The sequence below is a fragment of the Chiloscyllium punctatum genome, chromosome 22 (genome assembly GCF_047496795.1).
Source record: "Chiloscyllium punctatum isolate Juve2018m chromosome 22, sChiPun1.3, whole genome shotgun sequence".
In the NCBI taxonomy this organism is placed as follows: domain Eukaryota; kingdom Metazoa; phylum Chordata; class Chondrichthyes; order Orectolobiformes; family Hemiscylliidae; genus Chiloscyllium; species Chiloscyllium punctatum.
This window is the reverse complement of record NC_092760.1, coordinates 50,609,445-50,635,857: the sequence shown is the minus strand read 5'-3', so window position 1 is coordinate 50,635,857 and position 26,413 is coordinate 50,609,445. Positions and strand designations below refer to the sequence as shown.

Here is a 26,413-nt window from a genome sequence, read left to right as displayed (position 1 = left end):
ACTTCCTCAGTACTGTGGAGCCTCCTATGAAGCACTGCTGTACTGTATCACTTGATTTACTTGATTTTGTTCCCGCCGCTTCTGGTTGCCGGCTCCGGTTGTTTGTTGCAGTGTCAGTATATTGGGTCCAGGTTAATGTGTTTATTGATGGGAATCAGTGAATGTGTGCCATGCTTCTTGAAATTCTCTGGCTGCCCTCTGTTTGGCTTGTCCTGTTATTGTTGTGTTGTCCCAGTTGAATTTGTGGTTCTTGTCATCTGTGTGTACAGCTACTAAGGACAGCTGGTTGTGGTGTTTAGTGGTTAGTTGACTTTCGTGAATGCAGATCGCTAGTTGCCTGCCTGTTTGACATATATAGTGTTTTGTGCAGTTCCTGCATGGAGTATTGTACACCATGTCTGTCCTGCACATGATGGCTATTGGGTCTTCGTCCAGCTCCTGGTCATGGAAGATATAGAATGTAGGGAAGTAGATGGTGACATCTCGAAAAATGTCCATATTAAAGAGGAGGAAGTGCTGGATGTCTTGAAAAGCATAAAAATGGATGTATCCCCAGGACCTGATTAGGTGTACCCTAGAATTCTGTGGGAAGCCAGGGAAGTGATTGCTGGGCCTCTTGCTGAGATATTTGTATAATCAAAAGTGACAGGTGAGGTGATGGAAGACTAGAGGTTGGCTAACGTGGGTCGTGGGCAAGTTGTTGGAGGGAATCCTGAGGGATAGGATGTACATGTATTTGGAAAGGCAAGGACTGATTAGGAATAGTCAACATGACTTTATGCATGGGAAATCACGTCTCACAAACTTGATTGAGTTTTTTGAAGCAGTAACAAAGAAGATTGATGAGGGCAGAGTGGTAGATGTGACCTATATGGACTTCAGTAAGACGTTCGACAAGGTTCCCGATGGAAGATTAGATCTTGTGGAATTCAGGGAGAACTAGCCATTTGGATACAGAACTGGCTCAAAGGTATAAGACCTCTGGAAGTGGAGGGTTGTTTTTCAGACTGGAGACCTGTGACCAGTACAGTACCACAAGGATCGGTGCTGGGTCCACTACTTTTCATCATTTAGTCAGTTTGCTGATGACACCAAAATTGGAGGTGTAGTGGACAGCGAAGAAGGTTACCTCAGATTACAACAGGATCTTGATTATCTGGGCCAATGGGCTGAGAAGTGGCAGATGGGGTTTAATTTATATAAATGCAAAGTGCTGCATTTTGGGAAAGCAAATCTTAACAGGACTTATACACTGAATGGTAAGATCCTAGGGAGTGTTGCTGAACAAAGAGACCTTGGAGTGCATGTTCATAGCTCCTTGAAAGTGGAGTCGCAGGTAGTTAGGATAGTGAAGGTGTTTGGTATGCTTTCCTTTATTGGTCAGAGTATGGAGTACAGGAGTTGGGAGGTCATGTTGCGGCTGTACAGGATGATGGTTAGGCCACTTTTGGAATATTGTGTGCAATTCTAGTCTCCTTCCTATCAGAAGGATGTTGTGAAACTTGAAAGGGTTCAGAAAAGATTTACAAGGATGTTGCCAGGGTTGGAGGATTTGAGCTATTGGGAGAGGCTGAACAGACTGTGGCTGTTTTCCGTGGAGCGTCGGAGGCTGAAGGGTGACCTTATAGAGGTTTATAAAATCATGAGGGGCATGGATAGGATAAATAGACAAAGTATTTCCCTGGGTTGAGGGGAGTCCAGAACTACAGCGCATAGGTTTAGGGTGAGGGGGGGAAGATATAAAAGAGTCCCAAGGGGCAACGTTTTCACGCAGAGGGTGATACATGTATGGAATGAGCTGCCAGAGGAAGTGGTGGAGGCTAGTACAATTGCAACATTTAAAAGGCATCTGGATGGGTATATGAGTAGGAAGGGTTTGGAGAGATATGGACCAGGTGCTGGCAGGTAGGACTAGATCGAGTTGGGATATCTGGTCGGCATAGACGAGTTGGACCTGTTTCCGTGCTGTACATCTCTATGACTCTATGAGTTGTTTAATTGTCCACCACTATTTATGACTGGAAGCTGTAGGACTACAGAGCCTAGATCAGATCCGCTGGTTGGAGGATTGCTTCGCTCAGTTAATCACTTGCCTCTTGTGCTGTTTGGCATGCAGATAGTGGCTGCACCAGGTTGACACTTCATTTTTAAGTATGCCTGGTGCTGCTCCTGGCACACCTTCTTGCATTCTTCATTGAACCAGGATAGATCTCCTGGTTCAATAGATGGTCATGATTGAGTGAGGGATTTACTGGATTATGAGATTACAGATTGTGCTGGAACACAATTCTGCTGTTGTTGATGGCCCACGGTGTCTCATGGATGCCCGGACTTTAGTTGCTCGATTTGTTCGAAGTCTGTTCCATATATGATGGTGATTTGCAACACACCAATATGGAGGGCATTCTCATTGTAAAGGCAGAAGCTCAACTCCACAAGGACGATGCAGTGGTCACTCTTGCCCAGAGCCCACTTGTCAATTAATCAGCATTTACTGCTCATACAGTATAAATGTTGGTTTTTCCCTTGAATTGGTATTCTTGTGAATTTTGCTGATGACTGCTAAATGAAAATCTTCAACAAAATGTGCCTTTTTGACAATAGTAAACTTGCATTTATTATACATACTGTGGAATTCAATCTTATACACCATATTTTAATCAGTATGTTTTATGCATTTTATAAATCATACTGATCTACCTTGTCATTAGTTTGACACGTATAAAGAAAGATGAACAGGGAGGTAATTGCGCAGTGGTAATGCTTCTGGATTAGTAATCTAAAGGCCCAGCTAATGGTCTGGGGACTCGAGTTTAAATCTCAGTTTAGCAGCTCATGAAATCACAGCTCATGCTGAAGTACAATTAATAATTTTGTAATTAAAGGTTAGTATCACCAGCCATGAAACATGCGTAAATTGTTAAACAATACCTTCAATGTGCAAAGAGCACTCTCCAGAAGTATTACTCACCCACAAAAAATGCTTTAAGCTTTAGAACAAAAGGCTACCTCTTTCAACCTACCTATACTGATATGGACACAGTAATTCTCCACCCTCCCTCCTGCAAAAATGCTATCCCATATTCCCAATTCCTCTGCCTCCGCTGCATCTGCTCCCAGGAGGACCAGTTGGCCTCCCTCTTTAAAGACTGAAATTTCCCCTCCAACGTGGTTGAAGATGCCCTCCAATGCATCTCATCCACGTCCCACACATCCGGCCTCAAACCCCACCCCTCCAACCGCAATAAGACAGAATCTCCCTGGTCCTCACCTTCCACCCCACCAACATCCGCATAAATCGCATCATCCGCTTTCAGCCACCTACAAATGGATGCCACCATCAGGGATATATTTCCCTCCCCACCCCTATCCGCTTTCCACAAAGACCGTCCCCTCCGCGAATACCCTAACAAGGCACCATCCCCTCCTGGCACATTCCACTGCCACCGCAGGAATTGCAAAACCTGCACCCACATCTCCCCCCCCTCATCCTCCATCCAAGGCCCTAAAGGAGCCTTCCACATCCATCAAAGTTTCACCTGCACTTCTACACGTCATTTATTGTATCCATTACTCCGCTACATTGAGGAGGCTGGATGCCTTCTTGCAGAACGCTTTAGAGAACATCTCTGGGACACCCGCACCAATCAACCCCACCGCCCAGTGGCCGAACATTTCAACTGCCCCTCCCAATCTGCTGAGGACATGCAGGTTCTGGACCTCCTCCATCACCAGTTCCTCACCACCCGACGCCTGGAGGAAGAATGCCTCATCTTCCACCTCGGAATCCTTTAACCCCAGGGCATCAATGTGGACTTCACCAGTTTCTTCATTTCCCCTCCCCCCACCTTACTCCAGTTCCAACCTTCCAGCTCAGCACCGCCCTCCACCTGTCAATCTTCCTTCCCACCTATCCTCTCCACCCTCTCTCCGACCTACCACCTTTATCCCCACCTCCATCCACCTATCAGCTGCCTTCTCACCAGCCCCACCCTCTCCCATTTATTTCTCCACCCCGGAGGCTCCCAGCCTGAAGAAGGGCTCTGGCGAAAACATGGATTGTCCTGCTTCTCAGATGCTGCCTGACCTGCTGAGCTTTTACAGTAACAAACTGTCAACAGTAATTCTTCAGTCAATTAGCAAGCTAGATTGATTCTGAATTATTTCTTTAAATATGGCACACCAGCTACCAATTTTGATGTCTCTCCACCCTACCCATTGTGGGAGTCAGTCCTATTTTATGTGTCCTCTGAACAGAAATGCACCCAACAGGAGCACATAAAATCCAGGCTCAGGACTGGTTTGCAATTGAGTTTAGATCTATAATGACCACAGGGTCGTAGTCATGGGCGACTTCAACTTCCCAAATATTGATTGGAAGCTCTTTTGATCAAGTAGATTGGATGGGGCGGTGTTTGTGCAGTGTGTCCAGGAAGCTTTTCTAACGCAGTATGTAGATTGTCCAACCAGAGGGGAGGCCATATTGGATTTGGTACTCGGTAATGAACCGGGACAAGTGGTGGGCTTGTTAGTGGGTGAACATTTTGGTGATGGCGACCACAATTCTGTGACTTTCACCTTGGTTATGGAGAGAGATAGGTGCGCACAACAAGGAAGTTTTTACAATTGGGGGAAGGGAAATTACGATGCTGTAAGACAGGATTTGAGGAGCATACGTTGGGAGCATAGGCTGTCAGGGAAGGATGTGGTGGAAATGTGGGACTTTTTCAAGGAGCAGATACGACGTGTCCTTGATATGTATGTACCGATCAGGCAGGAAAGAAATGGTCGTGTGAGGGAGCCTTGGTTGACGAGGGAGGTTGAATGTCTAGTAAAGAGGAAGAAGGAGGCTTACATAAGGTTGAGGAAACAAGGTTCAGACAGAGCAGTGGAGGGATACAGGATAGCCAGAAGGGACCTGAAGAAAGGGATTAGGAGAGCTAAGAGAGGGCATGAAAAATCCCTGGCGGATAGGATCAAGGATAACCCCAAGGCATTCTATGCGTATGTGAGAAACCTGAGAATGACGAGAACGAGGGTAGGTCCGATCAAGGACAGTGGTGGGAGACTGTGTATTGAGTCGGAAGAGATAGGAGAGGTCTTGAACAAGTACTTCTCTTCAGTATTTACGAACGAGAGGGACCGTATTGTTGAAGAGGAGAGTGTGAAACGGACTGATAAGCTACAAGAGATACCTGTTAGGAAGGAAGATGTGTTGGACATTTTGAACAACTTGAGGATAGACAAGTCCCCCGGGCCTGACGGGATATATCCTAGGATTATGTGGGAAGCAAGAGAGGAAATTGCAGTACCGTTGGCAATGATCTTCTCGTCTTCACTGGCAACTGGGGTGGTACCAGGGGACTGGAGAGTAGCGAATGTTGTGCCCCTGTTCAAAAAAGGGAATAGGGATAACCCCGGGAATTACAGGCCAGTTAGTCTTACTTCTGTGGTAGGCAAAGTAATGGAAAGGGTACTGAGGGATAGGATTTACGAGTATCTGGAAAGACACTGCTTGATTAGGGACAGCCAGCACGGATTTGTGAAGGGTAGGTCTTGCCTTACAAGTCTTATTGAATTCTTCGAGGAGGTGACCAAGCATGTGGATGAGGGTAGAGCAGTGGATGTAGTGTACATGGATTTTAGTAAGGCATTTGATAAGGTTCCCCATGGTAGGCTTATGCGGAAAGTCAGGAGGCATGGGATAGAGGGAAATTTGGCCAATTGGATAGAAAACTGGCTAACCGGTCGAAGTCAGAGAGTGGTGGTAGATGGTAAATATTCAGCATGGAGTCCAGTTACAAGTGGAGTTCCGCAGGGATCAGTTCTGGGTCCTCTGCTGTTTGTAATTTTTATTAATGACTTAGAGGAGGGAGTCGAAGGGTGGGTCAGTAAATTTGCAGATGATACAAAGATAGGTGGAGTTGTGGACAGTGAGGAGGGCTGTTGTCGGCTGCAGAGGGTCTTAGATATGATGCAGAGCTGGGCTGAGGAGTGGCAGATGGAGTTCAACCCTGCCAAGTGTGAGGTTGTCCATTTTGGAAGAACAAATAAGAATGCGGAATACAGGGTTAATGGTAGGGTTCTTGGTCAGGTGGAGGAACAGAGGGATCTTGGGGTCTATGTACATAGATCTTTGAAGGTTGCCACTCAGGTGGATAGAGTTTGTAAGAAGGCCTATGGAGTATTATCGTTCATTAGCAGAGGGATTGAATTCAAGAGTCGTGAGGTGATGTTGCAGCTATACAGGACTTTGGTTAGGCCACATTTGGAGTACTGTGTGCAGTTCTGGTCGCCTCACTTTAGGAAAGATGTGGAAGCTTTGGAGAGGGTGCAGAGAAGATTTACCAGGATGTTGCCTGGAATGGAGAGTAGGTCTTACGAGGATAGGTTGAGAGTTCTCGGCCTTTTCTCGTTGGAACGGCGAAGGATGAGGGGTGACTTGATCGAGGTTTATAAGATGATCAGAGGAATAGATAGAGTAGACAGTCAGAAACTTTTTCCCCGGGTACAACAGAGTGTTACAAGGGGACATAAATTTAAGGTGAAGGGTGGAAGGTATAGGGGAGATGTCAGGGGTGGGTTCTTTACCCAGAGAGTGGTGGGGGCATGGAATGCGCTGCCCGAGGGAGTGGTAGAGTCAGATTCATTGGCGACCTTTAAGCGGCATTTGGATAGGTACATGGATGGGTGCTTAATCTAGGATAGAAGTTCGGCACAACATTGTGGGCCGAAGGGCCTGTTCTGTGCTGTATTGTTCTATGTTCTATGTTCTATGTTCTATGAACATGGTACAAACAATTACTACTTTATAACACTATTTTTAAAAAAAGGCAGTGATTTTTTTATCATACGGCACCAACAAATAGTATTACCTGTAAAGCGCAGTTCATCATTCTCACTGTGTAGTCAAATTGTTGGTGATCCAGTATTGCCCGATTTTGTTGAACGTGTAAGCTGAGCTCCTGTATGAGACACTGCCGAGCTACCCGGCCCTTTAGGGCACGCAATGCAGCTGGAAGGGTCTAGCAAAGTAAACAAAATAATTGAAAATGTAAACTTTACAGTAAAATCCTTTGAGGACTATATGACAGCTATGAATGAATATTTTGCCATTACAATGCCAAAAACTATCATAACTTGAGAAATCTACTTCAGAGCACAGTACATTATTTGTAGGAACTCTGCCCATGTAGCAAATTTTGTTTTATTAGATTCCCTACATTGTGGAAACAGGCCCTTTGGCCCAACAAGTCCACACCAACCCTCTGAAGAGTAACCCACCTAGACCTATTTTCCTCTAACTAATGCACCTAACACTATGGGCAATTTAGCATGGCCAATTCACCTGACCTACACATCTTAGGACTGTGGGAGAAAACCAGAGCACCCGAAGGAAACCCGGGAAGAACGTCTGTGTGGAGTTTGCACAGTCACCCAAAGCTGTAATTGAATACAGGTCCCTGGCGCTGAGGCTGCCGTGCTAACCACTGAGCCACCATGCCACCCTAGTTTGTTGCATTTTCACATTCGTATCTAGGAGGAGAGAGTAGACTTTTTCAGGCTGATAAACAATTGCACTCCTGGAATAGCTGGTAAACTCTGGGACTTAAACTCTTTGGGCTTCTGGTTCACAGACAGAAGGGCTACACAACTGAGCCACCCAACTCCAGATTGCATCATCATTAAACTGAACAATTTCCCAAAATTACCTCCGAAAACCACCTTATTTATATATTCTACATGTGACAGTACATGAATATAAATTGATTAGCAATATAGTATCAAGTCTCTACTTTGTATATCCAGTAAAATAGTCAGAATTTCATAATACAATCCCCACAGCATTTGAAACAGAAGAAAATAGATTCAGAGAATTTTTTAGGGTGACACACTCAGTTCAGACAGAAATGTTCCTAATGTTAACTTTCATGTGCTTGTCAGACTGCTTATTGTCATGGCTCACTGGGGCAACACAGAGGAAACTAAGCTCTGCTGTTCCCAGAGTCAAAAATTAATTTTTTCAAAGTAGTATGCAAAATGACCAAACTGGTAGCAGGGAAAATGGGGCTGAAAAACCTTTCTCCCTCTAATCTTTGATCCCTTTGGCAATCACGAACTTACCTATCTCTGTTTTAAATATATCCAATGAGTTATAATTAATTAATTCCCTACAGTATGGAAACAGACCCTTTGGCCCAACAAGTCCATACTCCGAAGAGTAACCCATCCAGACCCATTCCCCTAGTCTATATATACCCCTGACTAATACACCTAACACTATGGGCAATTTCACATGGCCACTTCATCTGACCTGGATTGTGGGAGGAAACTGGAGTACCCACGCAAACTCCACAGTCAGTTGCCTGAGGAAATTGAACCCGGGTCCCTGGCATTGTGAGACAGCAGTGCTAACCACTGAGCCACCGTGCTGCCGTGACCATATGTAATCTTTGAACAATGATATTTTTCAACACGAGTTAAATTTGAGCAAATTGGAACAAGTGCTATTTAGATTTTATGCAGACACCCAGACACAGGTGCAGACCTTCAATGAGATAAGATTTCCACATTGGGACCAAAGCAAATGAGGATAAGCTGTAATAAGTGCTGAGCACAGATCTTCTGCAGTCCAGGGTTTTTCACTGTCATAACACAAAGAACTACCTAGGAATGATGTGCTGCTATTCTGCTGAAGGTAAGCCAGCTAAGTGTTTCTTGTTTGAAGTTGTACACCTGATAGCATGTGGCAAATTTCATCTTACCAAAGCAGTATGTCTGGATTGCTTTTGCTGTTGAGTTACCCTCCATAGCCGTCTGTGGCTATGGTGGACCTGTGGAATTCACTCTCTGGCTCACTTATCCCTGTTCAAAAAGGTCTTCCCTTTACTCTAAAGCTGTGTCCTCAGATCCTTGTGCCTTGCCAATGGAAACATCTTCCCAACATCCACTCTGTCCAGACCATTCCTGGGATCATTCTCATGAACCTCCTCTGGACCTGCTCCAGGGGGAATACATCTTTACTGAGATATGGGACCCAAAATTGCTCACAATACCCTGAATGTAGTCTGACCAGAGCCTTATAAAGCCTCAGAAGTACATCCCTGCTTTTATATTCAAGTCTTCTCGAAATGAATGACAACATTGTATTTGCCTTCCTAACTACCAACTCAACCTGCAAGTTTACCTTAAGAAAAATGTGGAGTAGGACCCCCAAGTCCCTTTGCACTTCTGATTCCTGAACTTTCTCTCCCCATTTAGAAAATAGTCCATGCCTCTATTCTTCCTACTGAAGTGTATAACCTCCCCACATTGTATTTCATCTGCTATTTCTTTGCCAACACTCCTAACCTGTCTAAACCTTTCTGCAGCCTCCCCATCTTCTCAATATTACCTGCCCCTCCACATATCTTTGCATCATCTGCAAACTCAGCTAGAATGCCCTCAGTTCCTTCATCCAGATCATTAATGTACAAAGTAAAAAGCTGTGGTCCCAACACTGAGCCTTGTGGAACACCCATTAGCCACCGGATTCCTTCCTGAGAAGGACTCTTATATTCCCACTCTCTGCTGTCTGTCAGACAGCCAAGTTTCTATCCATGCTAGCATCTGGCTTCTAATACCATGGGCCCCTATCTTACTCAAATGCCTTCTGTGTGGTACCATATCCAAGGCCTTTTGGAAGTCTAGGTATCTAACTTCCATTGGCTCTCCTTTGTCAAACTTGCTCGTTACCTCCTCAAAGAATTCTAACATGTGCCTGCTGTCCGTTGATCTTTCCCTGGCCTGCAGTTTATTTGCAGTTACCATGGATATCAAGGAAGTAAGCAGGAAAGTGAATATTACAAACACAGTTTCCTTTGTCAAGTTTTCCTGCGATCTAGCTTACTTGGCACGATTGGTAAGATGGGAGGCTGAATATTAATGCAGCAAGGTGTTGCATAAACAAGATATAACATGCATTAATCCCTTTCAATTGGCATCTTGCTGCCACCAAGTGAAAATTTCACCAAGCTGTTCGTAAGAAGTATGAAAGGTGGAGCAAGATGATGTCAATGTCGAGATGGCCCTAACAACAATTCTTGCCATAGTGTCCTCCACCCCACTAGGTTGCTGAGACTCCTAGGACACTCTGCCCATAGTATTAAAATACACTAAATGATTTGGTAAGTGATTTGGTATTCTGAATTATACATTTGTTACAATGCCTTTTAATATACGATTAAAAAAAAACATTTTGCAGAGTATGCTGCATAATCCTTGCATGTGTGCTGTGCAAAACTGGAGGAGACAAAGAGAAGATGTGATGGATACTTGATAGCTGGGATAACAGCAACAGTTTTCTCATGAAGAAATTGAGTAAGACGAACACGATAAAGGAAAACAGTGCCAGGCACAAGCCTGACAGAACTTAAACGAAACCTACTTTCAACAAATGTGAGCTGGACAAAGTCATCATTCATTAACTGTAAAATTGCTGACATTCAAAATGTTGACTTCTTTACTTCCAGAAGCAAATGCACCTTTTCCAGTTGTATGATATATGTTATTTTATCAACTGTTTTAAACCTTTCAAATCCCATATTGAAAAAAATGACAAGGAATTGTGCTATCGAGCATCGTGTTTGATTGGCACCACATTCAGAAGCATCCACTTCCTCCACCACCAATGCTGAGTCTCAGCAGTATGTACTACCTGTGAGCTGCACTGCAGAAATTCACCAAATATTTTAGACAGCAGCTTCCAACCCAGGGCCACTTCTATCTGAAAAGTCAAGGGATACATCAGAACACCATTGCCTGGAAGTTCCTCTCCAAGTTGCTCACCATCCTGTCTTGGAAATATGTCACCATTCTGTCACTGGCACTGGGTCAAAATTCTGGAATTCTCTAACAGTATTTTGGGTTTACCTACAGCACATGGACTGCAACAGTTCAAGAAAGCTCACCATCAGAAACAAAAAAAAACAAAGTTGCTGAAAAAGCTCAGCAGTCTGGGAGCATGTGTGAAGAGAAATCAGAGTTAATGTTTTGTACTGGTTATCGTTCCTCAGATTTTGGCCCACCATCACCTTCTTAAGGACAACTAGAGATGGACAATAAATATTGGCCAACCACTAAGCCCACATTGCATGAGAGAATTAAAAAAAAGGAAAGGACGTTAGGGAAAAAGTATCACTCCTTCAGGCAGGGTTCTAACATCGTACAGCCCCTGCAGCTCCATTCTTGCAGTTGCAGTTACTATGACAGTTAAGCAGACAGGTGATAATGTAAAGTAGCAATACGTTAATGAATGTAAGATTCTATTAACAATGAAGAGTCATCCATGCCAACCATCTGCACCCAGAAGCTTTTCTTTGACATTTCCTCCCACACTATTCATGGCTGACAGTATTTGACCTACTAATTCAGAGATTTTACTGCTCCTCGGATGCTGCCTGAACTGCTGTGCTTTTCCAGTACCACTAATCCAGTATTTGACCTGGCATAACTTGGTCTTGAATATGGTATTATAGTGCTGGCACATACCTCACAAGAATGCAAGATAGCGCAAGAGTGACAACATAGAAACATGTTGCATGCATAATTAGTTAAGCAGCAGAAACCTGTCTATAGTAACTCGCTTGATAGGACTCAAGAAGAGAAATCTTTCAAGAACTCCCCAAAACTGGCACCGAGTCCATTTCTAATAAAATCCACTCTAGGAAACATTTTTTTCTACAGAGAGGATCAGAAATTCAGAAATATCTTCCGCAAACAGTAATTTGAGAGATCCAATGGTAATGTTAAACTGAAATGTATAGATTTTTGTTAGCCAAACTTTTCTAGGGCATGTGGGCAATGGCAGATTAGGTCTCATTAAATTGCAGAACGTGCTTGAAGGGCTAAATGGCCTACTCCTGTTCCTATTAAAAGTAGAAAAAAATACTTTTGGAACTTTAAAAAAATCTCAAAAAATCTGAAACCAGAAGAGATGAGATGTGCTTTTAACAGCTCATTTTCAGTGCAGAAAAGTTCATTGGCAGCAAATAAAATTAATCATGACATCAAAAGGGTACTTTGACTATGCATTATTAGTGCTAAACAATGCAGTAGGTTTAACTCATACGTAATGCACAAGTACATAAGACCAATGATATACAAATCATGTAACTGGCAAGGCAATCAGAAAAAAAAGGGCATTTTTGCAAAATGGAGCAACTTGCATAGCTACATTTGGATGTCATGCATCTGTTCCTCACTTGAAATTGCCTGCATTATTTTCTTATAAGTAATTTTAACAACACGTTTGAGGCCTGGCAGGTCAGCCACATAGACTGTCTACCTACCTACTCATCCTTGATGAATCTCACATTTTGCAAGGCAGTAAAGGCATCAGGAATTCACCAGTCCCTGGGCTTGGTGATGTGCTTCAGTGACCAATGTCATACTTCCCTCACCTCCATTCACCTCAGGTAGGGGCAGACTGTTGTTTGAGATGCCAGCAGCTTAGTTATATTAGCAAAGAGGGGTAAGAGAGGGTCCTCTATTGAGAGTAACCTGTTCCCATCAAAAGCATGACCCCAAAGTCATCCTTTCTCCTCTTTCTAAATACTAGTAACTCTTAGCCCTTGCCAGAGCCTTCCAGTTTGACCCCAGCAATGCACTGGACATACATTAATTTTGGTCTGCTTTTTACCAGGACCTCTAATCCCAGCAGCAGCCCTTACTTCTGCGAGGAGTTGCTGAGACTTCAAATCTGCCAGCCATCTGATTAGACTTTGTTCCAAACAAGGGAAAGAAGTCTCAGCTTCAAAGAACTGACACTGCTGTCGACATTCAATTGCTGAGGGACAGGCATTGCTAGGGTAAGCGGGCTCACCATTGACATTTTTAAGCAACCATCAACATTTTAACCATGCTTAGGGACTTCTGCACCTTATAAAATTCAGCCCTTTGCTCCAACAGGCAGTTACACCCTTAGGTACTTCGGATTTGATCTAAGGTCAGAGATAGGAGAATCTGATAATAAGTGAGGAAAGGATAGAGATCCAGACGGTAACAACGAAGAAGTCCCAGTTTTTGCAACTATCCAACAGATTTGAAGTTTCTGCTATTTGGGTGCATTAGAGCAGTGATTGCAGGGAGGATGAACAAACTGATCATGACATTACGGTAGGAAGGGAGCTGTTCGGATAGATCGAGTGATAAGGAATATAATTTTATCAGAGGGCAGAATATTTGGGGGTAGTTTATTTTCACTGCAACTGGGAGTAAGAAACTAGATATCTGTCTTGCAGATCTGATGTCAGGTTCAGAAGACAAGAAACTTGGGAGAGAAAGTATTCAGCTATCACGGTGCTTGAGTGTACCAATGACTGGGTAGGAGTACAGAAGAGGTACTGCTAACAAAGTGTGAGCAGCTGGGAGTTAAAAAGTAGAATCACAATGCCAATAATCTCTGGATTATCAAATGAGCCAAAAGCAAATTGGTGAAGTGCAAATAAGATCAGAACTTTTGAACATGGCTCAAAGATTGGTGTGAGAGAGATAGACTTTCATTCATAGCATGTCGGCACTGTACTAAGAAAGAGGGAACTATTCTGTTGTGGCGACATTCATCTGAAACGTACTGGGACCGTTGTACTGGCAAATCATATAAAATGGGCTGCAGAAGGAATATTCAAATATGGCTTTAGAACCTACCTTCATCCAATACTGACAAATATTACCAACTGGAATCACATTAATGATAATATTTTTTCTCTCTAACCGAAGGGTCTGTTTTGACAAATTGCAACAGCCTGCAGTTACCCCATCTGAGACCAGCCATTTGAACAGAGAACTTGATTTTCTTTCAGTTTTATGGCTGGTCTGCCTACTGGGTTAACTGTGTGAACGATCAAGTGGTTTGTAAAAGTTATTAATGGGATCACATAAATATCAAATTGTGACTGGGGCACGAGATATCCTTTGCATCATTATGAAGGGATACAAACTAATGGCAAAAAGGTTAGTAGACAGGTAACGCAGGTAATTAGGAAAGCTAATAGAATGTTATTATTTATCATGAAGGAAATTGCAACCAAAGTAGGGAGGTTATACGCCAATTATACAGGGCACAAGTGAGACTACACCTGGCATGCTGTGCATCTGGTTACTTTATTTAAGAATGGATGTGAATACATTGGAAGCAATTCAGGGTAGGCTTATCAGATTTAATACCTGAAATGGACTAGTTAGTTTAGGAGAAAAGGTTGGACACTGCTAAACTTGTATTCACTGTAGTTTAGAAGAAATGATGACTGAAAATACAAAAGCCTGACGGGTGCTGACAGGGTAGACAGACAAAAGGTTGTCTCCTCTAATTTGAGAATTAAGAACTAAAGGTCACTGATTAAAAGTCAGGGGTTGCCCATTTAAAACTGAGACTCAGTAAATTTCTACTCTGAGGTTCCAGAGCCACTGAAACTCTCTTCTTGAAAACAGAATCCTTGAATATTTTTAAGGCAAAAGTAGACAAATATTATTATGCAACGTTATCAGGATAGGCAGGAACGCAGATTTGAGATTACAGTCAGGTCAGTCATGATCTCATTGAATGGTGGCACAGGATAAAAGGACTGAATGGCCTGATTCTGATTAGCATGTTCATAATTTATAAAATGTGACACGTCTCTACACAACTCACCCTGTTCCAGAGGTGTGTAAAACATGTCTGAACAGGCTGATTAGAAAATATCTATGATGTTGAAAAAAATCTATGACCTAAAACAATTCAAGCATTCCTGAAATCTGATATGAATTAGAAAGTAAAATGACAGCCCAGATCTGCCTTTTGGTTATCAGATCATCAACATGTTTCTGGCATACAGTCCACCACATTTCATTACACTATGGAGAAGCATGCCTGAAAACCAACTTCATGGAATCACTAAATCCCAACAAAAAAAGAGAAGGCACGCAACTGGCAAGATCTCAAAATAATGACGACAAGAAGGCCAAAGACAACAATGGAATTCAGAGAGTGTGTGCACATTTGCCTTTCATTTTAAAAAAGCATGAATGGCAGGTCATATTCCTTAAGTTTATTACCTATACAAATATTATCAAAGTTTATTGAAAATGAAAGCAAATGATTAGTTTCCCAACTCTGAAGTTAAAACATATTCAACTTTATAGGACAAAGCGCTAAAATAAGAAGGTGATGTTTTACTAACTTAACTAAAAGTATTTGCATCCAAGTTAGTAATCATTTTAAAAGTTTAATAAATAAGACTTTTGGAAAAAAAATCAGACAGCATTAATTGGCAGGTCCATGGCACTGTAAATGTAGCTTTGTAATCAATAAATGAAAATAACCAGGCTAATTATTCACTGAAATTTTATCTCTCTGTTGGGATTATCCTTCCCAAGTGAAGAACATAATATTTTACTTATTTAACATATGTCATTTAATGCTGATTTAGAGGTGAGACACCTGATATATCACCACAAACATAATGAATATCTCAAAGTTGTTCAGATGAACGACCCAAAACAAAATTTGACACTGAACCATACAGGGAGATTTTAGATTATATGATCAAAAGTGTGCTCAATGAAGCAGGTTTTAAGGAAAAGCTTAAGAGCCTAGGAACCAGAAACTATATTTTCGATCAAAGCGAGATAATTGTATTTATTTTTACAACATATTCCAGCCCACATACTGAAAAACAACAGCCTTCTTTCATTATTGGACCAACTCAAACACAATCAGTTTGAATATTAAACATGTGAAAAATTGGGAGACAACATTAGGCATACAGATGCAGGATGGAAGCTGCAATAAGGGAAAACTGTTCTAACTGTTTAACTGTGTTCTGTTTTTATATTTGTGGACAGCAAGTGGACAAACAGTATACACATCTGCACATCTAAAAGGATTAACAATAAACTTGATTTTATTGGAGCCTCAGTCGCTAGGACATTTAACCTTACAAATACAAAGGCTGGCTATTAAGATTAATCTTAATAGAGTTAAAGGAATATTGCTAGAATTTTACAAACTATAATGAAAATGTTACATGGTAATACTGTAAATTTTAAACACCAATTTAAGTGAACATACCTTCTCAGTCTCCAGTACTTTATTTTCAAAAATGTAAGAGATGCAGTTTCGAACAACTTCCAATCTACGGGCACTATTAAAAACGGATCCCATTCTATCCATTATTGACACTAGAAATTTAAAACAGTAAGATAAATATATCATTAAATTTTATTTTAACTTAGGCATGTAAATGAATAACTACATATTGATATCTGAAGATTACAGTACAACTTCAGAGTCAGATCTGAATTGGACTTCTGGACATGCTGACTGCAAGAGAAGTTCTTGTGAGTTGGAGTATAACATCAGGCCATTGTGGGTCAGAAGTTAAACAAAAATGCTAATTCTGTTACACTTCAAGGTACTTTTATAAGCTTAGTACTGAGAATTTCAAAACGTGAACCCAGCAATCCCTCTTTTTATGCTGTGTTTATAAACAGGCATGCTCAAAGCACTCATTGTAATATATTGATCTGGCAATCTGTTTTACTGCTGTGCCCATTCAGAATATCTGAACTTAGAAAGAAATAGAGATGGTTGAAAGGATTCAATGTTTAAAACAATGATTTCAGGTTTATTATCAGGGAGTAGAAAACAATAAGACACAGGTGCAGAAGTAGGTGATTCAAGTGTGCTCCACCATGTAATGAGATCATGACTGACCCTAAAATCCTCATCTCCACTTTCCTGCCTCATCCCCATGTTTCCCAAAGAATTATGTTCTTTTCAGCCTGTCGTATATTTATCCACTGTCAAAACCTAAAATATATGAACAGGAAGCTCTGAAGCCTATGAGGATCTTAAATGCCCCACTATTTGGACAACACATTTAAAAGGTACCCAAACAATACCTTACTCACTGCAATACAGGAGCAACACTTAACCTCTGCTCACCCCCAACAACCCTTGGAGATGTCACTGACCAGCCAAAAAGAATAGTAATGCCTCCCAAGAGATTCTTTTGAAGGAAGATGGCCAGGCAACTTTTCCCATCTAGAGAGTGGTGGGAACCTGGAATACATTGCCTGGGAAGTCAGGAGAGACGGGAAACCTCAATACATTTGAAATCTATGTGAATGAACATTTGAAATGTTGGAAAATGCAAGGCTTTGAACCCAGTGCTGGAAAGTGGGATTGGATTAGGTTAGATTAGATAGGTCAGCACAGATTCCATGAGCCAAAGGAGCCTCTTCTGTATGATTCTACAAGAGAAGGGATGTTCTTCTCCCTTTGGGTGACATAAGAGGCCGTCCCAACTGACAGATGCCTGTGGACAACTCAAGGAAACCTTGTTTCACCAGAGGATGAAAGCTCTGTTTTGCCAGGACACATGCCACTATCTACTCAACTTTTCATGCTCCTCAAATGACTGGTTTTGTTCGGTTATCACTGTAGAGCACAGACACAGAGGAAATTAGGTGCCAGACATCACCAACAGGTGCTTCATGTGCAATTAATGTCGGTCACTTCTTTCTAGTTACCAATGAGGATCTATTGCTGGTGCAGTGGTGGGTCTCACATCTGACTCTCTTTACATTTAAAACACAGAAGGAACTGCAACACTCTACTCCATGTACCATCAGCTCACTTTTTTTTATAACAAGAATGCAGACCTGAAAGGGTTTCACCAAAGGCTTGCAATAGACAAAGACACAGCCACAGCCACATAAGATGACCATTTGAGTTGAACCCCTGTTTTTTTTTCAGCCCTGGTCAGATGTGTTGCCTCATTTGGTCAATCTTGTTGGCCCAAACAGGCTTGATCCCAAATACTATAGATAGTTAACAACAACAAGCCAGACTGCATATGACTGAGATTTCTCATGAACTGATCAACAAGAAGAGTTTTCACAACAACACAGCAAACATTTGTGGAAAGAAATATCTTGGTTATGAACAGTGTAAGTAACAAGAGAAGTTTTGATGTATCATAGCTTGGAGGTAAAAGTCTATTCTGCAAACCTCATACATAAAATCAGGTTCGTGAAAACACATGTATTCTACTTTTAGCGAACAACATTTCACCTGTGAACATAATTCCAGTAAGGTGTGTTAATGAGTATTCGTGACATGCAAATAACTGCAAAAAATGTTCCTAGCCATGAAGATAGGGAATGCTGTCCATCTGAAAGGTTTGGAAAAGTTAAAAGCAAAACTTTACTCTGCGATTAGAAAAATGAATTATCGCCTTGCATTCAATTGAGATTCCCTACTTTCCCTTCTAAGAACTTCAGGTGGACCAGAATTACCAAATGAATCTTCTCTGAACTATGCAAGTATGCCTTTGCTTAACAAGATGACCAAAACGGCACTCAGTACTCTCAGTATGGTTCCACCGATGTGCTGGAATTGCAGTAGCAAGAATTCCCTATTTTTATATTCCAGCCCCCTTACAAAAAAGCTCGATATTCTGTTCGCCTTCTTAAGTGATCAACAAGATTGTCTGAATGGCTTAAGTAGTATTTTTATTTTACCTTCTTGAGACACATTAAAACTAAAAGTGCACATTATGTGAACTAAATAGAATTCACAATTCCTTTTAAAGGAGGCAAAACATAAGTTAATAGGTCTGCAAATAGGATATGTCAACAACCTTTGTAGAAGAGAGTGCAAGATCACTAGTTACAAAGAAAGGTAGACTTTCTACTGGCTTGCTAATGTGGAATATTAGGGGGAGGTGACAGCCTCATGGTATTACCACTGGACTGTTAATTCAAAGTTGGGGGAGTGGTGCTGGAAAAGCACAGCAGGTCAGGCCTCATCTGAGGAGCAGGAGAATCGATGTTTCGGACAAAAGCCCTTTATCAGGAATTGTTAATTCAAACATCCAGCTAATGTTTTGGGAACCACAAAGATGGTGGGATTTGAATTCTATGTAAATCTGGAATTAAAAGGGTAATGATGACCATAAATTGACTGTCAATTTTCAGAAAACCCATTAATATTCTTGAGAGAAGGAAACTGCCATCCTTACTGGTCCGGCCTATGTGTGACTCCAGATCCAGCGTAACATGGTTGACTCTGAACAATTAGGGATTGGCGATAAATATTGGTCTAGCAACAACGTTCTCATCCCATGAATGTATACAAAAAAATGCATGTTATTAAAGTTTTCATCCCTAGTACCATCTCATGATAATGAAATTTTGAGTCAATGTGAATGTACAAATACATATTTACACTATACACTCAAATACATAACAGAAACCCATCTCAGCATATTCTTGTACATATATGCTTATACATTTTTATATAGAAGCTTAAATGGAGTTGTCAAGGTGGAAGAGAAATTGCAATTGATTGGAACATTGTCTAAAAAAAAGCACAGTGGGAACTGAATCACTCAGATATGCCTAGATAAGGAACTTTGGACTAAATTCCAGTTTTCATTAACTGTACATGAAACTGCATCTTCGCTTGATGACAACTTGTCATTCTCAAATATACCATCAGATACAATAGAGACTAAGATCATGTTAAAAGCAAAAGGAAGGAGGAAACTTCCAAACACTACCAAAGTAAGTTGACACTCTACACCAACTGGTGTCAAAGGAGCAGAGCTTCTGAAATTAATCAGATTCTAGACTGCTGGCTGCAGGGCAGTTTCTTATTGTGCGAAATGCTTTGAGAGAATAAACAAAAATACAAAAGCATTCCAAACAAAACAAAATCAAACAGAATTTGACCTTTGCATTTCGAGTACTTTTGGGTTTGAATATAACCTGGTCACATGAAATGGAAAACTCCAGTGTTAGCTTTGGCAGAAGCAGCCAAACACAGTCGAGATTCTGTTCACAGGGAACAGAAACAGATCACAATATGGAACAGAGATAACAATGTCAAAAATTGAAAAAATTACAGCGTGGGAATTAGATGTATTACAATAGTTGAGCAGTGATGATTTTCAGATAGACATTGGCAGGACATTGTTGGTAGTCCAGGGAGTGCTCTGCGCTGTATTTAAATCTGTGCTATACCTGACCTGGGAGTGCTTAGAAAGAACAATGAGTGCAGACAGAATTCTGATCAATCCTTCAACACTATATCCTCACCAGCCATGGTTTATTTTTCTTAAAAAAATGCTGGAGATCACAGTGGGTCATGCAGCATCCATGGAGAGAAAGCAACCTAATGTTTCAAGTCCAGATGACTCCTCATCAGAGCTGAAGTGAACTATGAAGGGGCAGCGCTTATGCAGTAGTGGGGAAGTAAGAATGTTGATAGTTCAGATTAATCCCTCCCCCCGCCCACATATTGCAAAATTCTGCCCCCTCCACATTTCACTTCAGCTCCGATGAAGAGTCATTTGGCTTCAAAATGTTTGCTTGCTTTCTCTCCATGGATGCTGCCTAACCCACTGTGATCTCCAGCATCTTTCATTTTTAGCATCTGCAGAAATTTCCTCCGATGTTATTTTTTTGGGGTGGTGGAAGGGAATAGGCAGGGAAATTTGAAGGAAAAATTACATCTTTAAAGAAATTATGCATGACTGATGCTTAGAATGGAGAGACTTTACGGTTTTTCTGTTTTAAAAATTACAGGTAATATTAAAAGCATATAGAATACTCTTACAGAACCCACAGAGACAGATTTGTCTAATACACAATAACTGCCTTAAATCATCTACCAAAGAACAGAAGCAAAATAAACAGGATAAAGGATCATACAGATCACATCCTGCAGAATTTGTTTATATTTTGATAACTTGTTTTCGAAAGTATTTGTGAACACAATTATTTTTACCACAAGTACATGTTACCAGAAGTTCAAGGTTGCCTTTAAAACACTGACATAATAAAATATTGATACATACCAACTGGTGGGCCAGCAGGTACAATGCACTTCTTCTCAACTCGAACAGCAGGTGGCGAATTAAGGTGCTTCGAGAGACCATCCTGGAGAAGAGCCTGTACTTTATCTTCGTTTATTTTGGGAAATGGCAGTACATGCACCCTCATGTGTGAACCTTCAGTTGGCTTCGGCACTTTCTGAAAAGCCATGTGTGGATTTGGGTTTTCCTATTATAACATTTTTCAAATGAAAAAGACAGATAAATAAATTTCAATTACTGTGAACTGTGTCTACGGAAAATATAGAGATAATAACGTGAAATGTACAGAACATATTCGTTTTGGTAACTCATAGTAATGTCATCCACACCAGGAGGTTCCAACCCCTTGCGGGTTTTACCTGAAGTGAGTATTCATCTTCATCAAGGCCACTATTATCTTGATTAGATAGCTCTTTGGAACATGCTACCACTGAGAACTGAAAAATGTGTTGCTGGAAAAGCACAGCAGGCCAGGCAGCATCCAAGGAGCAGGAGAATCGACGTTTCGGGCATGAGCCCTTCTTCAGGAATGAGGAAAGTGTGCCCAGCAGGCTAAGATAAAAGGTAGGGAGAAGGGACTTGGGGGAGGGACGTTGGAAATGCGATAGGTGGAAGGAGGTTAAGGTGAGGGTGATAGGCCGGAGTGGGGGTGGGGGCGGAAAGGTCTGGAAGAAGATTGCAGGTTAGGAAGGTGGTGCTGAGTTCAAGGGTTGGGACTGAGACAAAGTGGGGGGAGGGGAAATGAGGAAACTGGAGAAATCTGAGTTCATCCCTTGTGGTTGGAGGATTCCTAGACGGATGATGAGGCACTCTTACTCCAGCCGTCGTGTTGCTATGGTCTGGCGATGGAGGAGTCCAAGGACCTGCATGACCTTGGTGGAATGGGAGGGGGAGTTGAAGTGTTGAGCCACAGGGTGGTTGGGTTGGTTGGTCCGGGTGTCCCAAAGGTGTTCTCTGAAACGTTCCGCAAGTAGGCAGCCTGTCTCCCCAATATAGAAGAGGCCACATCGGGTGCAACGGATGCAGTAAATGATGTGTGTGGAGGTGCAGGTGAATTTGTGGCAGATGTGAAGGATCCCATGGGGCCTTGGAGGGAAATAAGGGGGGAGGTGTGAGTGCAAGTTTTGCATTTCTTGCGGTTGCAGGGGAAGGTGCCGGGAGTGGAGGTTGGGTTGGTGGGGGGTGTGGACCTGACAAGGGAGTCACGGAGGGAGTGGTCTTTACGGAACACTGATAGGGGAGGGGAGGGAAATATATCCCTGGTGGTGGGGTCCGTTTGGAGGTGGCGGAAATGACGACGGAAGATATGATGTATATGGACGTTGGTGGGGTGGTAGGTGAGGACCAGTGGGGTTCTGTCCTCGTGGCGATTGGAGGGGCGGGGCTCAAGGGCGGAGGAGCAGGAAGTGGAGGAGATGCGGTGGAGAGCATCGCCAATCACGTCTGGGGGGAAATTGCAGTCTTTGAAGAAGGAGGCCATCTGGGTTGTTCGGTATTGGAACTGGTCCTCCAGGGAGCAGATGCGGCGGAGACGAAGGAATTGGGAGTATGGGATTGCGTTTTTACAGGGGGTAGGGTGGGAGGTGGTGTAGTCTAGGTAGCTGCGGGAGTTGGTCAGTTTAAAGTAAATGTCCGTGTTGATTTGGTCACTCGAGATAGAAATGGAGAGGTCTAGGAAGGGGAGGAAGGTGTCTGAGACAGTCCTTACGACCCTTTCTCCTGCCTCCAACACATCCCATCCACCTGGACACCCCGTACTGGCCTCTTACGACCCCTTCTCCCGCCTCCAACACACCCCATCCACCTGGACACCCCGTGCTGGCCTCTTACCTCCCTCGATCTCTTCATAGCCAACTGCCGCCGCGACATTAACCACCTCAACCTCTCCATCCGTCTCACCCACTCCAACCTCTCACCCTCGGAACGTGCAGCCCTCCACTCCCTCCGTTCCAACCCCAACCTCACTATCAAACCCACAGACATGGGAGGCGCGGTAGTAGTTTGGCGCACTGACCTTTATACCACTGAGGCTAAACGCCAGCTCGTGGAGACCTCCTCCTACTGCCCCCTTGACCATGACCCCATCTCCCACCACCAAACCATCATCTCCCAGACCATCCATAACCTCATCACCTCAGGGGATCTCCCATTCACTGCCTACAACCTCATAGTCCCACAACCCCGCACCGCTCACTTCTACCGCCTGCCCAAAATCCACAAACCTGACTGCCCCGGCTGACCGATTGTCTCAGCCTGCTCCTGCCCCACCGAACTCATCTCTGCATACCTCGACATGGTCCTGTCCCCCTTAGTCCAAGAACTCCCCACTTACGTTCGGGACACCACCCATGCCCTCCACCTCCTCCAGGATTTTCGTTTCCCTGGTCCCCAACGCCTTATCTTCACCATAGACACCCAGTCCCTATACACCTCTATCCCCCATCACAAAGGACTCAAAGCCCTCCGCTTCTTCCTTTCCTGCCGCACCAACCAGTACCCTTCCACCGACACCCTCCTTCGACTGACTGAACTGGTCCTCACCCTGAACAACTTCTCTTTCCAATCCTCCCACTTCCTCCAAACCAAAGGAGTAGCCATGGGAACCCGCATGGGCCCCAGCTATGCCTGCCTCTTCGTTGGATATGTGGAACAGTCCATCTTCCGCAGCTACACTGGCACCACCCTCCACCTTTTCCTCCACTACATCGATGACTGTATCGGCGCTGCCTCGTGCTCCAACGAGGAGGTTGAACAGTTCTTCCACTTTACCAACACCTTCCACCCCGACCTCAAATTTACCTGGACTGTCTCAGACTCCTCCCTCCCCTTCCTAGACCTCTCCATTTCTATCTCGTACGACCAAATCAACACGGACATTTACTATAAACCGACCGACTCCCACAGCTACCTAGACTACACCTCCTCCCACCCTGCCCCCTGTAAAAACTGGTCCTCACCTACCACCCCACCAACCTCCATATACATCATATCATCCGTCGTCATTTCCGCCACCTCCAAACGGACCCCACCACCAGGGATATATTTCCCTCCCCTCCCCTATCAGTGTTCTGTAAAGACCACTCCTTCCGTGACTCCCTTGTCAGGTCCACACTCCCCACCAACCCAACTTCCATTCCCGGCACCTTCCCCTGCAACCGCACCTCCCCCCTTACTTCCCTCCAAGGCCCCAGGGGATCACTCCATATCTGCCACAAATTCACCTGCACCTCCACACACATCATTTACTGAATCCGCTGCACCCGATGTGGCCTCCTCTATATTGGGGAGACAGGCCGCCTACTTGCGGAACGTTTCAGAGAACACCTTTGGGACACCCGGACTAACCAACCCAACCACCCTGTGGCTCAACACTTCAACTCCCCCTCCCATTCCACCAAGGACATGCAGGTCCTTGGACTCCTCCATCGCCAGACCATAGCAACACGATGGCTAGAGGAAGAGTGCCTCATCTTCCGCCTAGGAACCCTCTAACCACAAGGGATGAACTCAGATTTCTCCAGTTTCCTCATTTCCCCTCCCCCCACTTTGTCTCAGTCCCAACCCTTGAACTCAGCACCACCTTCCTAACCTGCAATCTTCTTCCAGACCTTTCCGCCCCCACCCCCACTCCGGCCTATCACCCTCACCTTAACCTCCTTCCACCTATCGCATTTCCAATGCCCCTCCCTCAAGTCTCTCCTCCCTACCTTTTATCTTAGCCTGCTGGGCACACTTTCCTCATTCCTGAAGAAGGGCACATGCCCGAAACGTCGATTCTCCTGCTCCTTGGATGCTGCCTGACATGCTGCGCTTTTCCATCAACACATTTTCAGCTCTGATCTCCAGCATCTGCAGTCCTCACTTTCTCGTCGAAGATTTTTACCACTGAGAACTGCTTGATGAAAGATAATCACCATGGATATATATCGGAGAGTTTATGTCTGATTAAACTTGTTTAATTTTTGAAGAAATCACTAGCACAATGGACAGGGGGGTGCAAATGACTGCTGTGTAAATGGGCTTGTAAAACATATTCGATAAAGAGATAAGTCAAATGGAAATAAACATAACTGAAGGCAAAACTGTAACATGGATCAGTAAATGGTTGGGGTAGAGGAGAGAACAAGTAGGGATAAAGTGAACATTTTCGTTCTGAAGAGATGCAACTCTGGGTATTCTTCAGCTATCTGTTCGCAAGGTTCAGCTTTTCATAATTTACATTAATGAGTTGGATGGAGGGTGTGAGGGGATGGTGCAGATACTCAGGTTTTGAGTATAATAAAGGGGATCAATAGACATTTTGGAAACTAAAGAGATAAAGGAAGACGGGTACATTATAAGATTATCTTGTTGAATAGCAGATCAGGCTCAATGGGTCAAATGGCCTACCCCTGTTGCTATGTCTAATGTTTATCGTATGACTAAATTGAGGATGAGTTACATTAATCCTTGTAGATAAACCCAGAACCTTAAAAGGTTGTGTAACTTCTGAAGACAGTATTCATATTGGAGATTTGGATAAGTCTACGAAAGGATAGTAATAAGAGACCAAGAATAAATAAGCTACAATCGAAGCAGATGAAGTTAGCCTTGGCAGTAACTACTGAAGCACAACAATTCATAGCACAAAAAAGCAGCAGTTCTGTGGTACAGAATTTCAAAGGTTCACAAACCTGAGTAAAAGACTTCCTCCTCGTTTTCAATGGCCTGAAGGAATGCCCAAGGCCTACTGAAATGAGGGAATGGGGATAGATATATCAATTCAGGGTTAATTGGGTATGAATTTGTTATATATGCTGAGCTAGCTGCCAGTTTGCGGGAGAGAGAGAAATAGGTTTGGGTAGGATGCTTTTCAGAAGGTTGGTATGAACTCCATGGGTTGAATGGCCTGTTTTGACACTGCAGGGATTCTGTGGCTATTCTTTATTTCAAAAGAATTGCTTGAAATTTTTATCCATCAGCGAAATCTGTAGTCTTTTTTAAAAAGAATTACTAACTGATTAAATATCTATGATGGAAACATCTTCCATAAAATTATTTTACAAAATAATCCAGATTTTTTTCAACCAAGTTAATAACACGAATTGGTGCACAGCTGCTTCCAATCCTTGAAAAATAAAAGTTTAAGATGCATTCTATTTAACATCAGTTTACTTCTCTGCGGTTGTTCCCTAGTGACTCTCATGTACAATTCACTGGTCAATGCTTTAACATGAGAATTCATAACCAATATCCCTGCAGTCACTTTTAAGAGTTGAGCAAATAATCCTGGATTTTTGAAAAAAATCTCTGCAGTCAGGGGAAAATGGATTGTGTGGGTAGATTTGTCTAATGGAGTAATATTGAAGTGGTCACATTAATTCCTTCACTCATTTTCTCAGGCAGTTAACAGTCATATCTATATTTAAATTCCTTGCCTCAAGACTCCCTCACTGGAACATACAGGAAAATGTACACCATGCAGCAACAAGACCAATGGGTCTGAATCTAGAAAGCTTTAATTTTCAGAA

General features: G+C 42.9%; 1 protein-coding gene across 1 annotated transcript in view; it reads right to left on the bottom strand.

Moving 5' to 3' along the window:
- The window catches only part of sbf2 (SET binding factor 2), a 568,047-nt gene that overhangs the window by 176,929 nt on the left and 364,705 nt on the right, over window positions 1-26,413 (bottom strand). Inside the window, 3 exon segments of the mRNA XM_072592265.1 lie at window positions 6,876-7,025; window positions 16,091-16,200; window positions 20,886-21,090. Of these exon segments, the coding sequence (XP_072448366.1) occupies window positions 6,876-7,025; window positions 16,091-16,200; window positions 20,886-21,090 (465 nt within the window).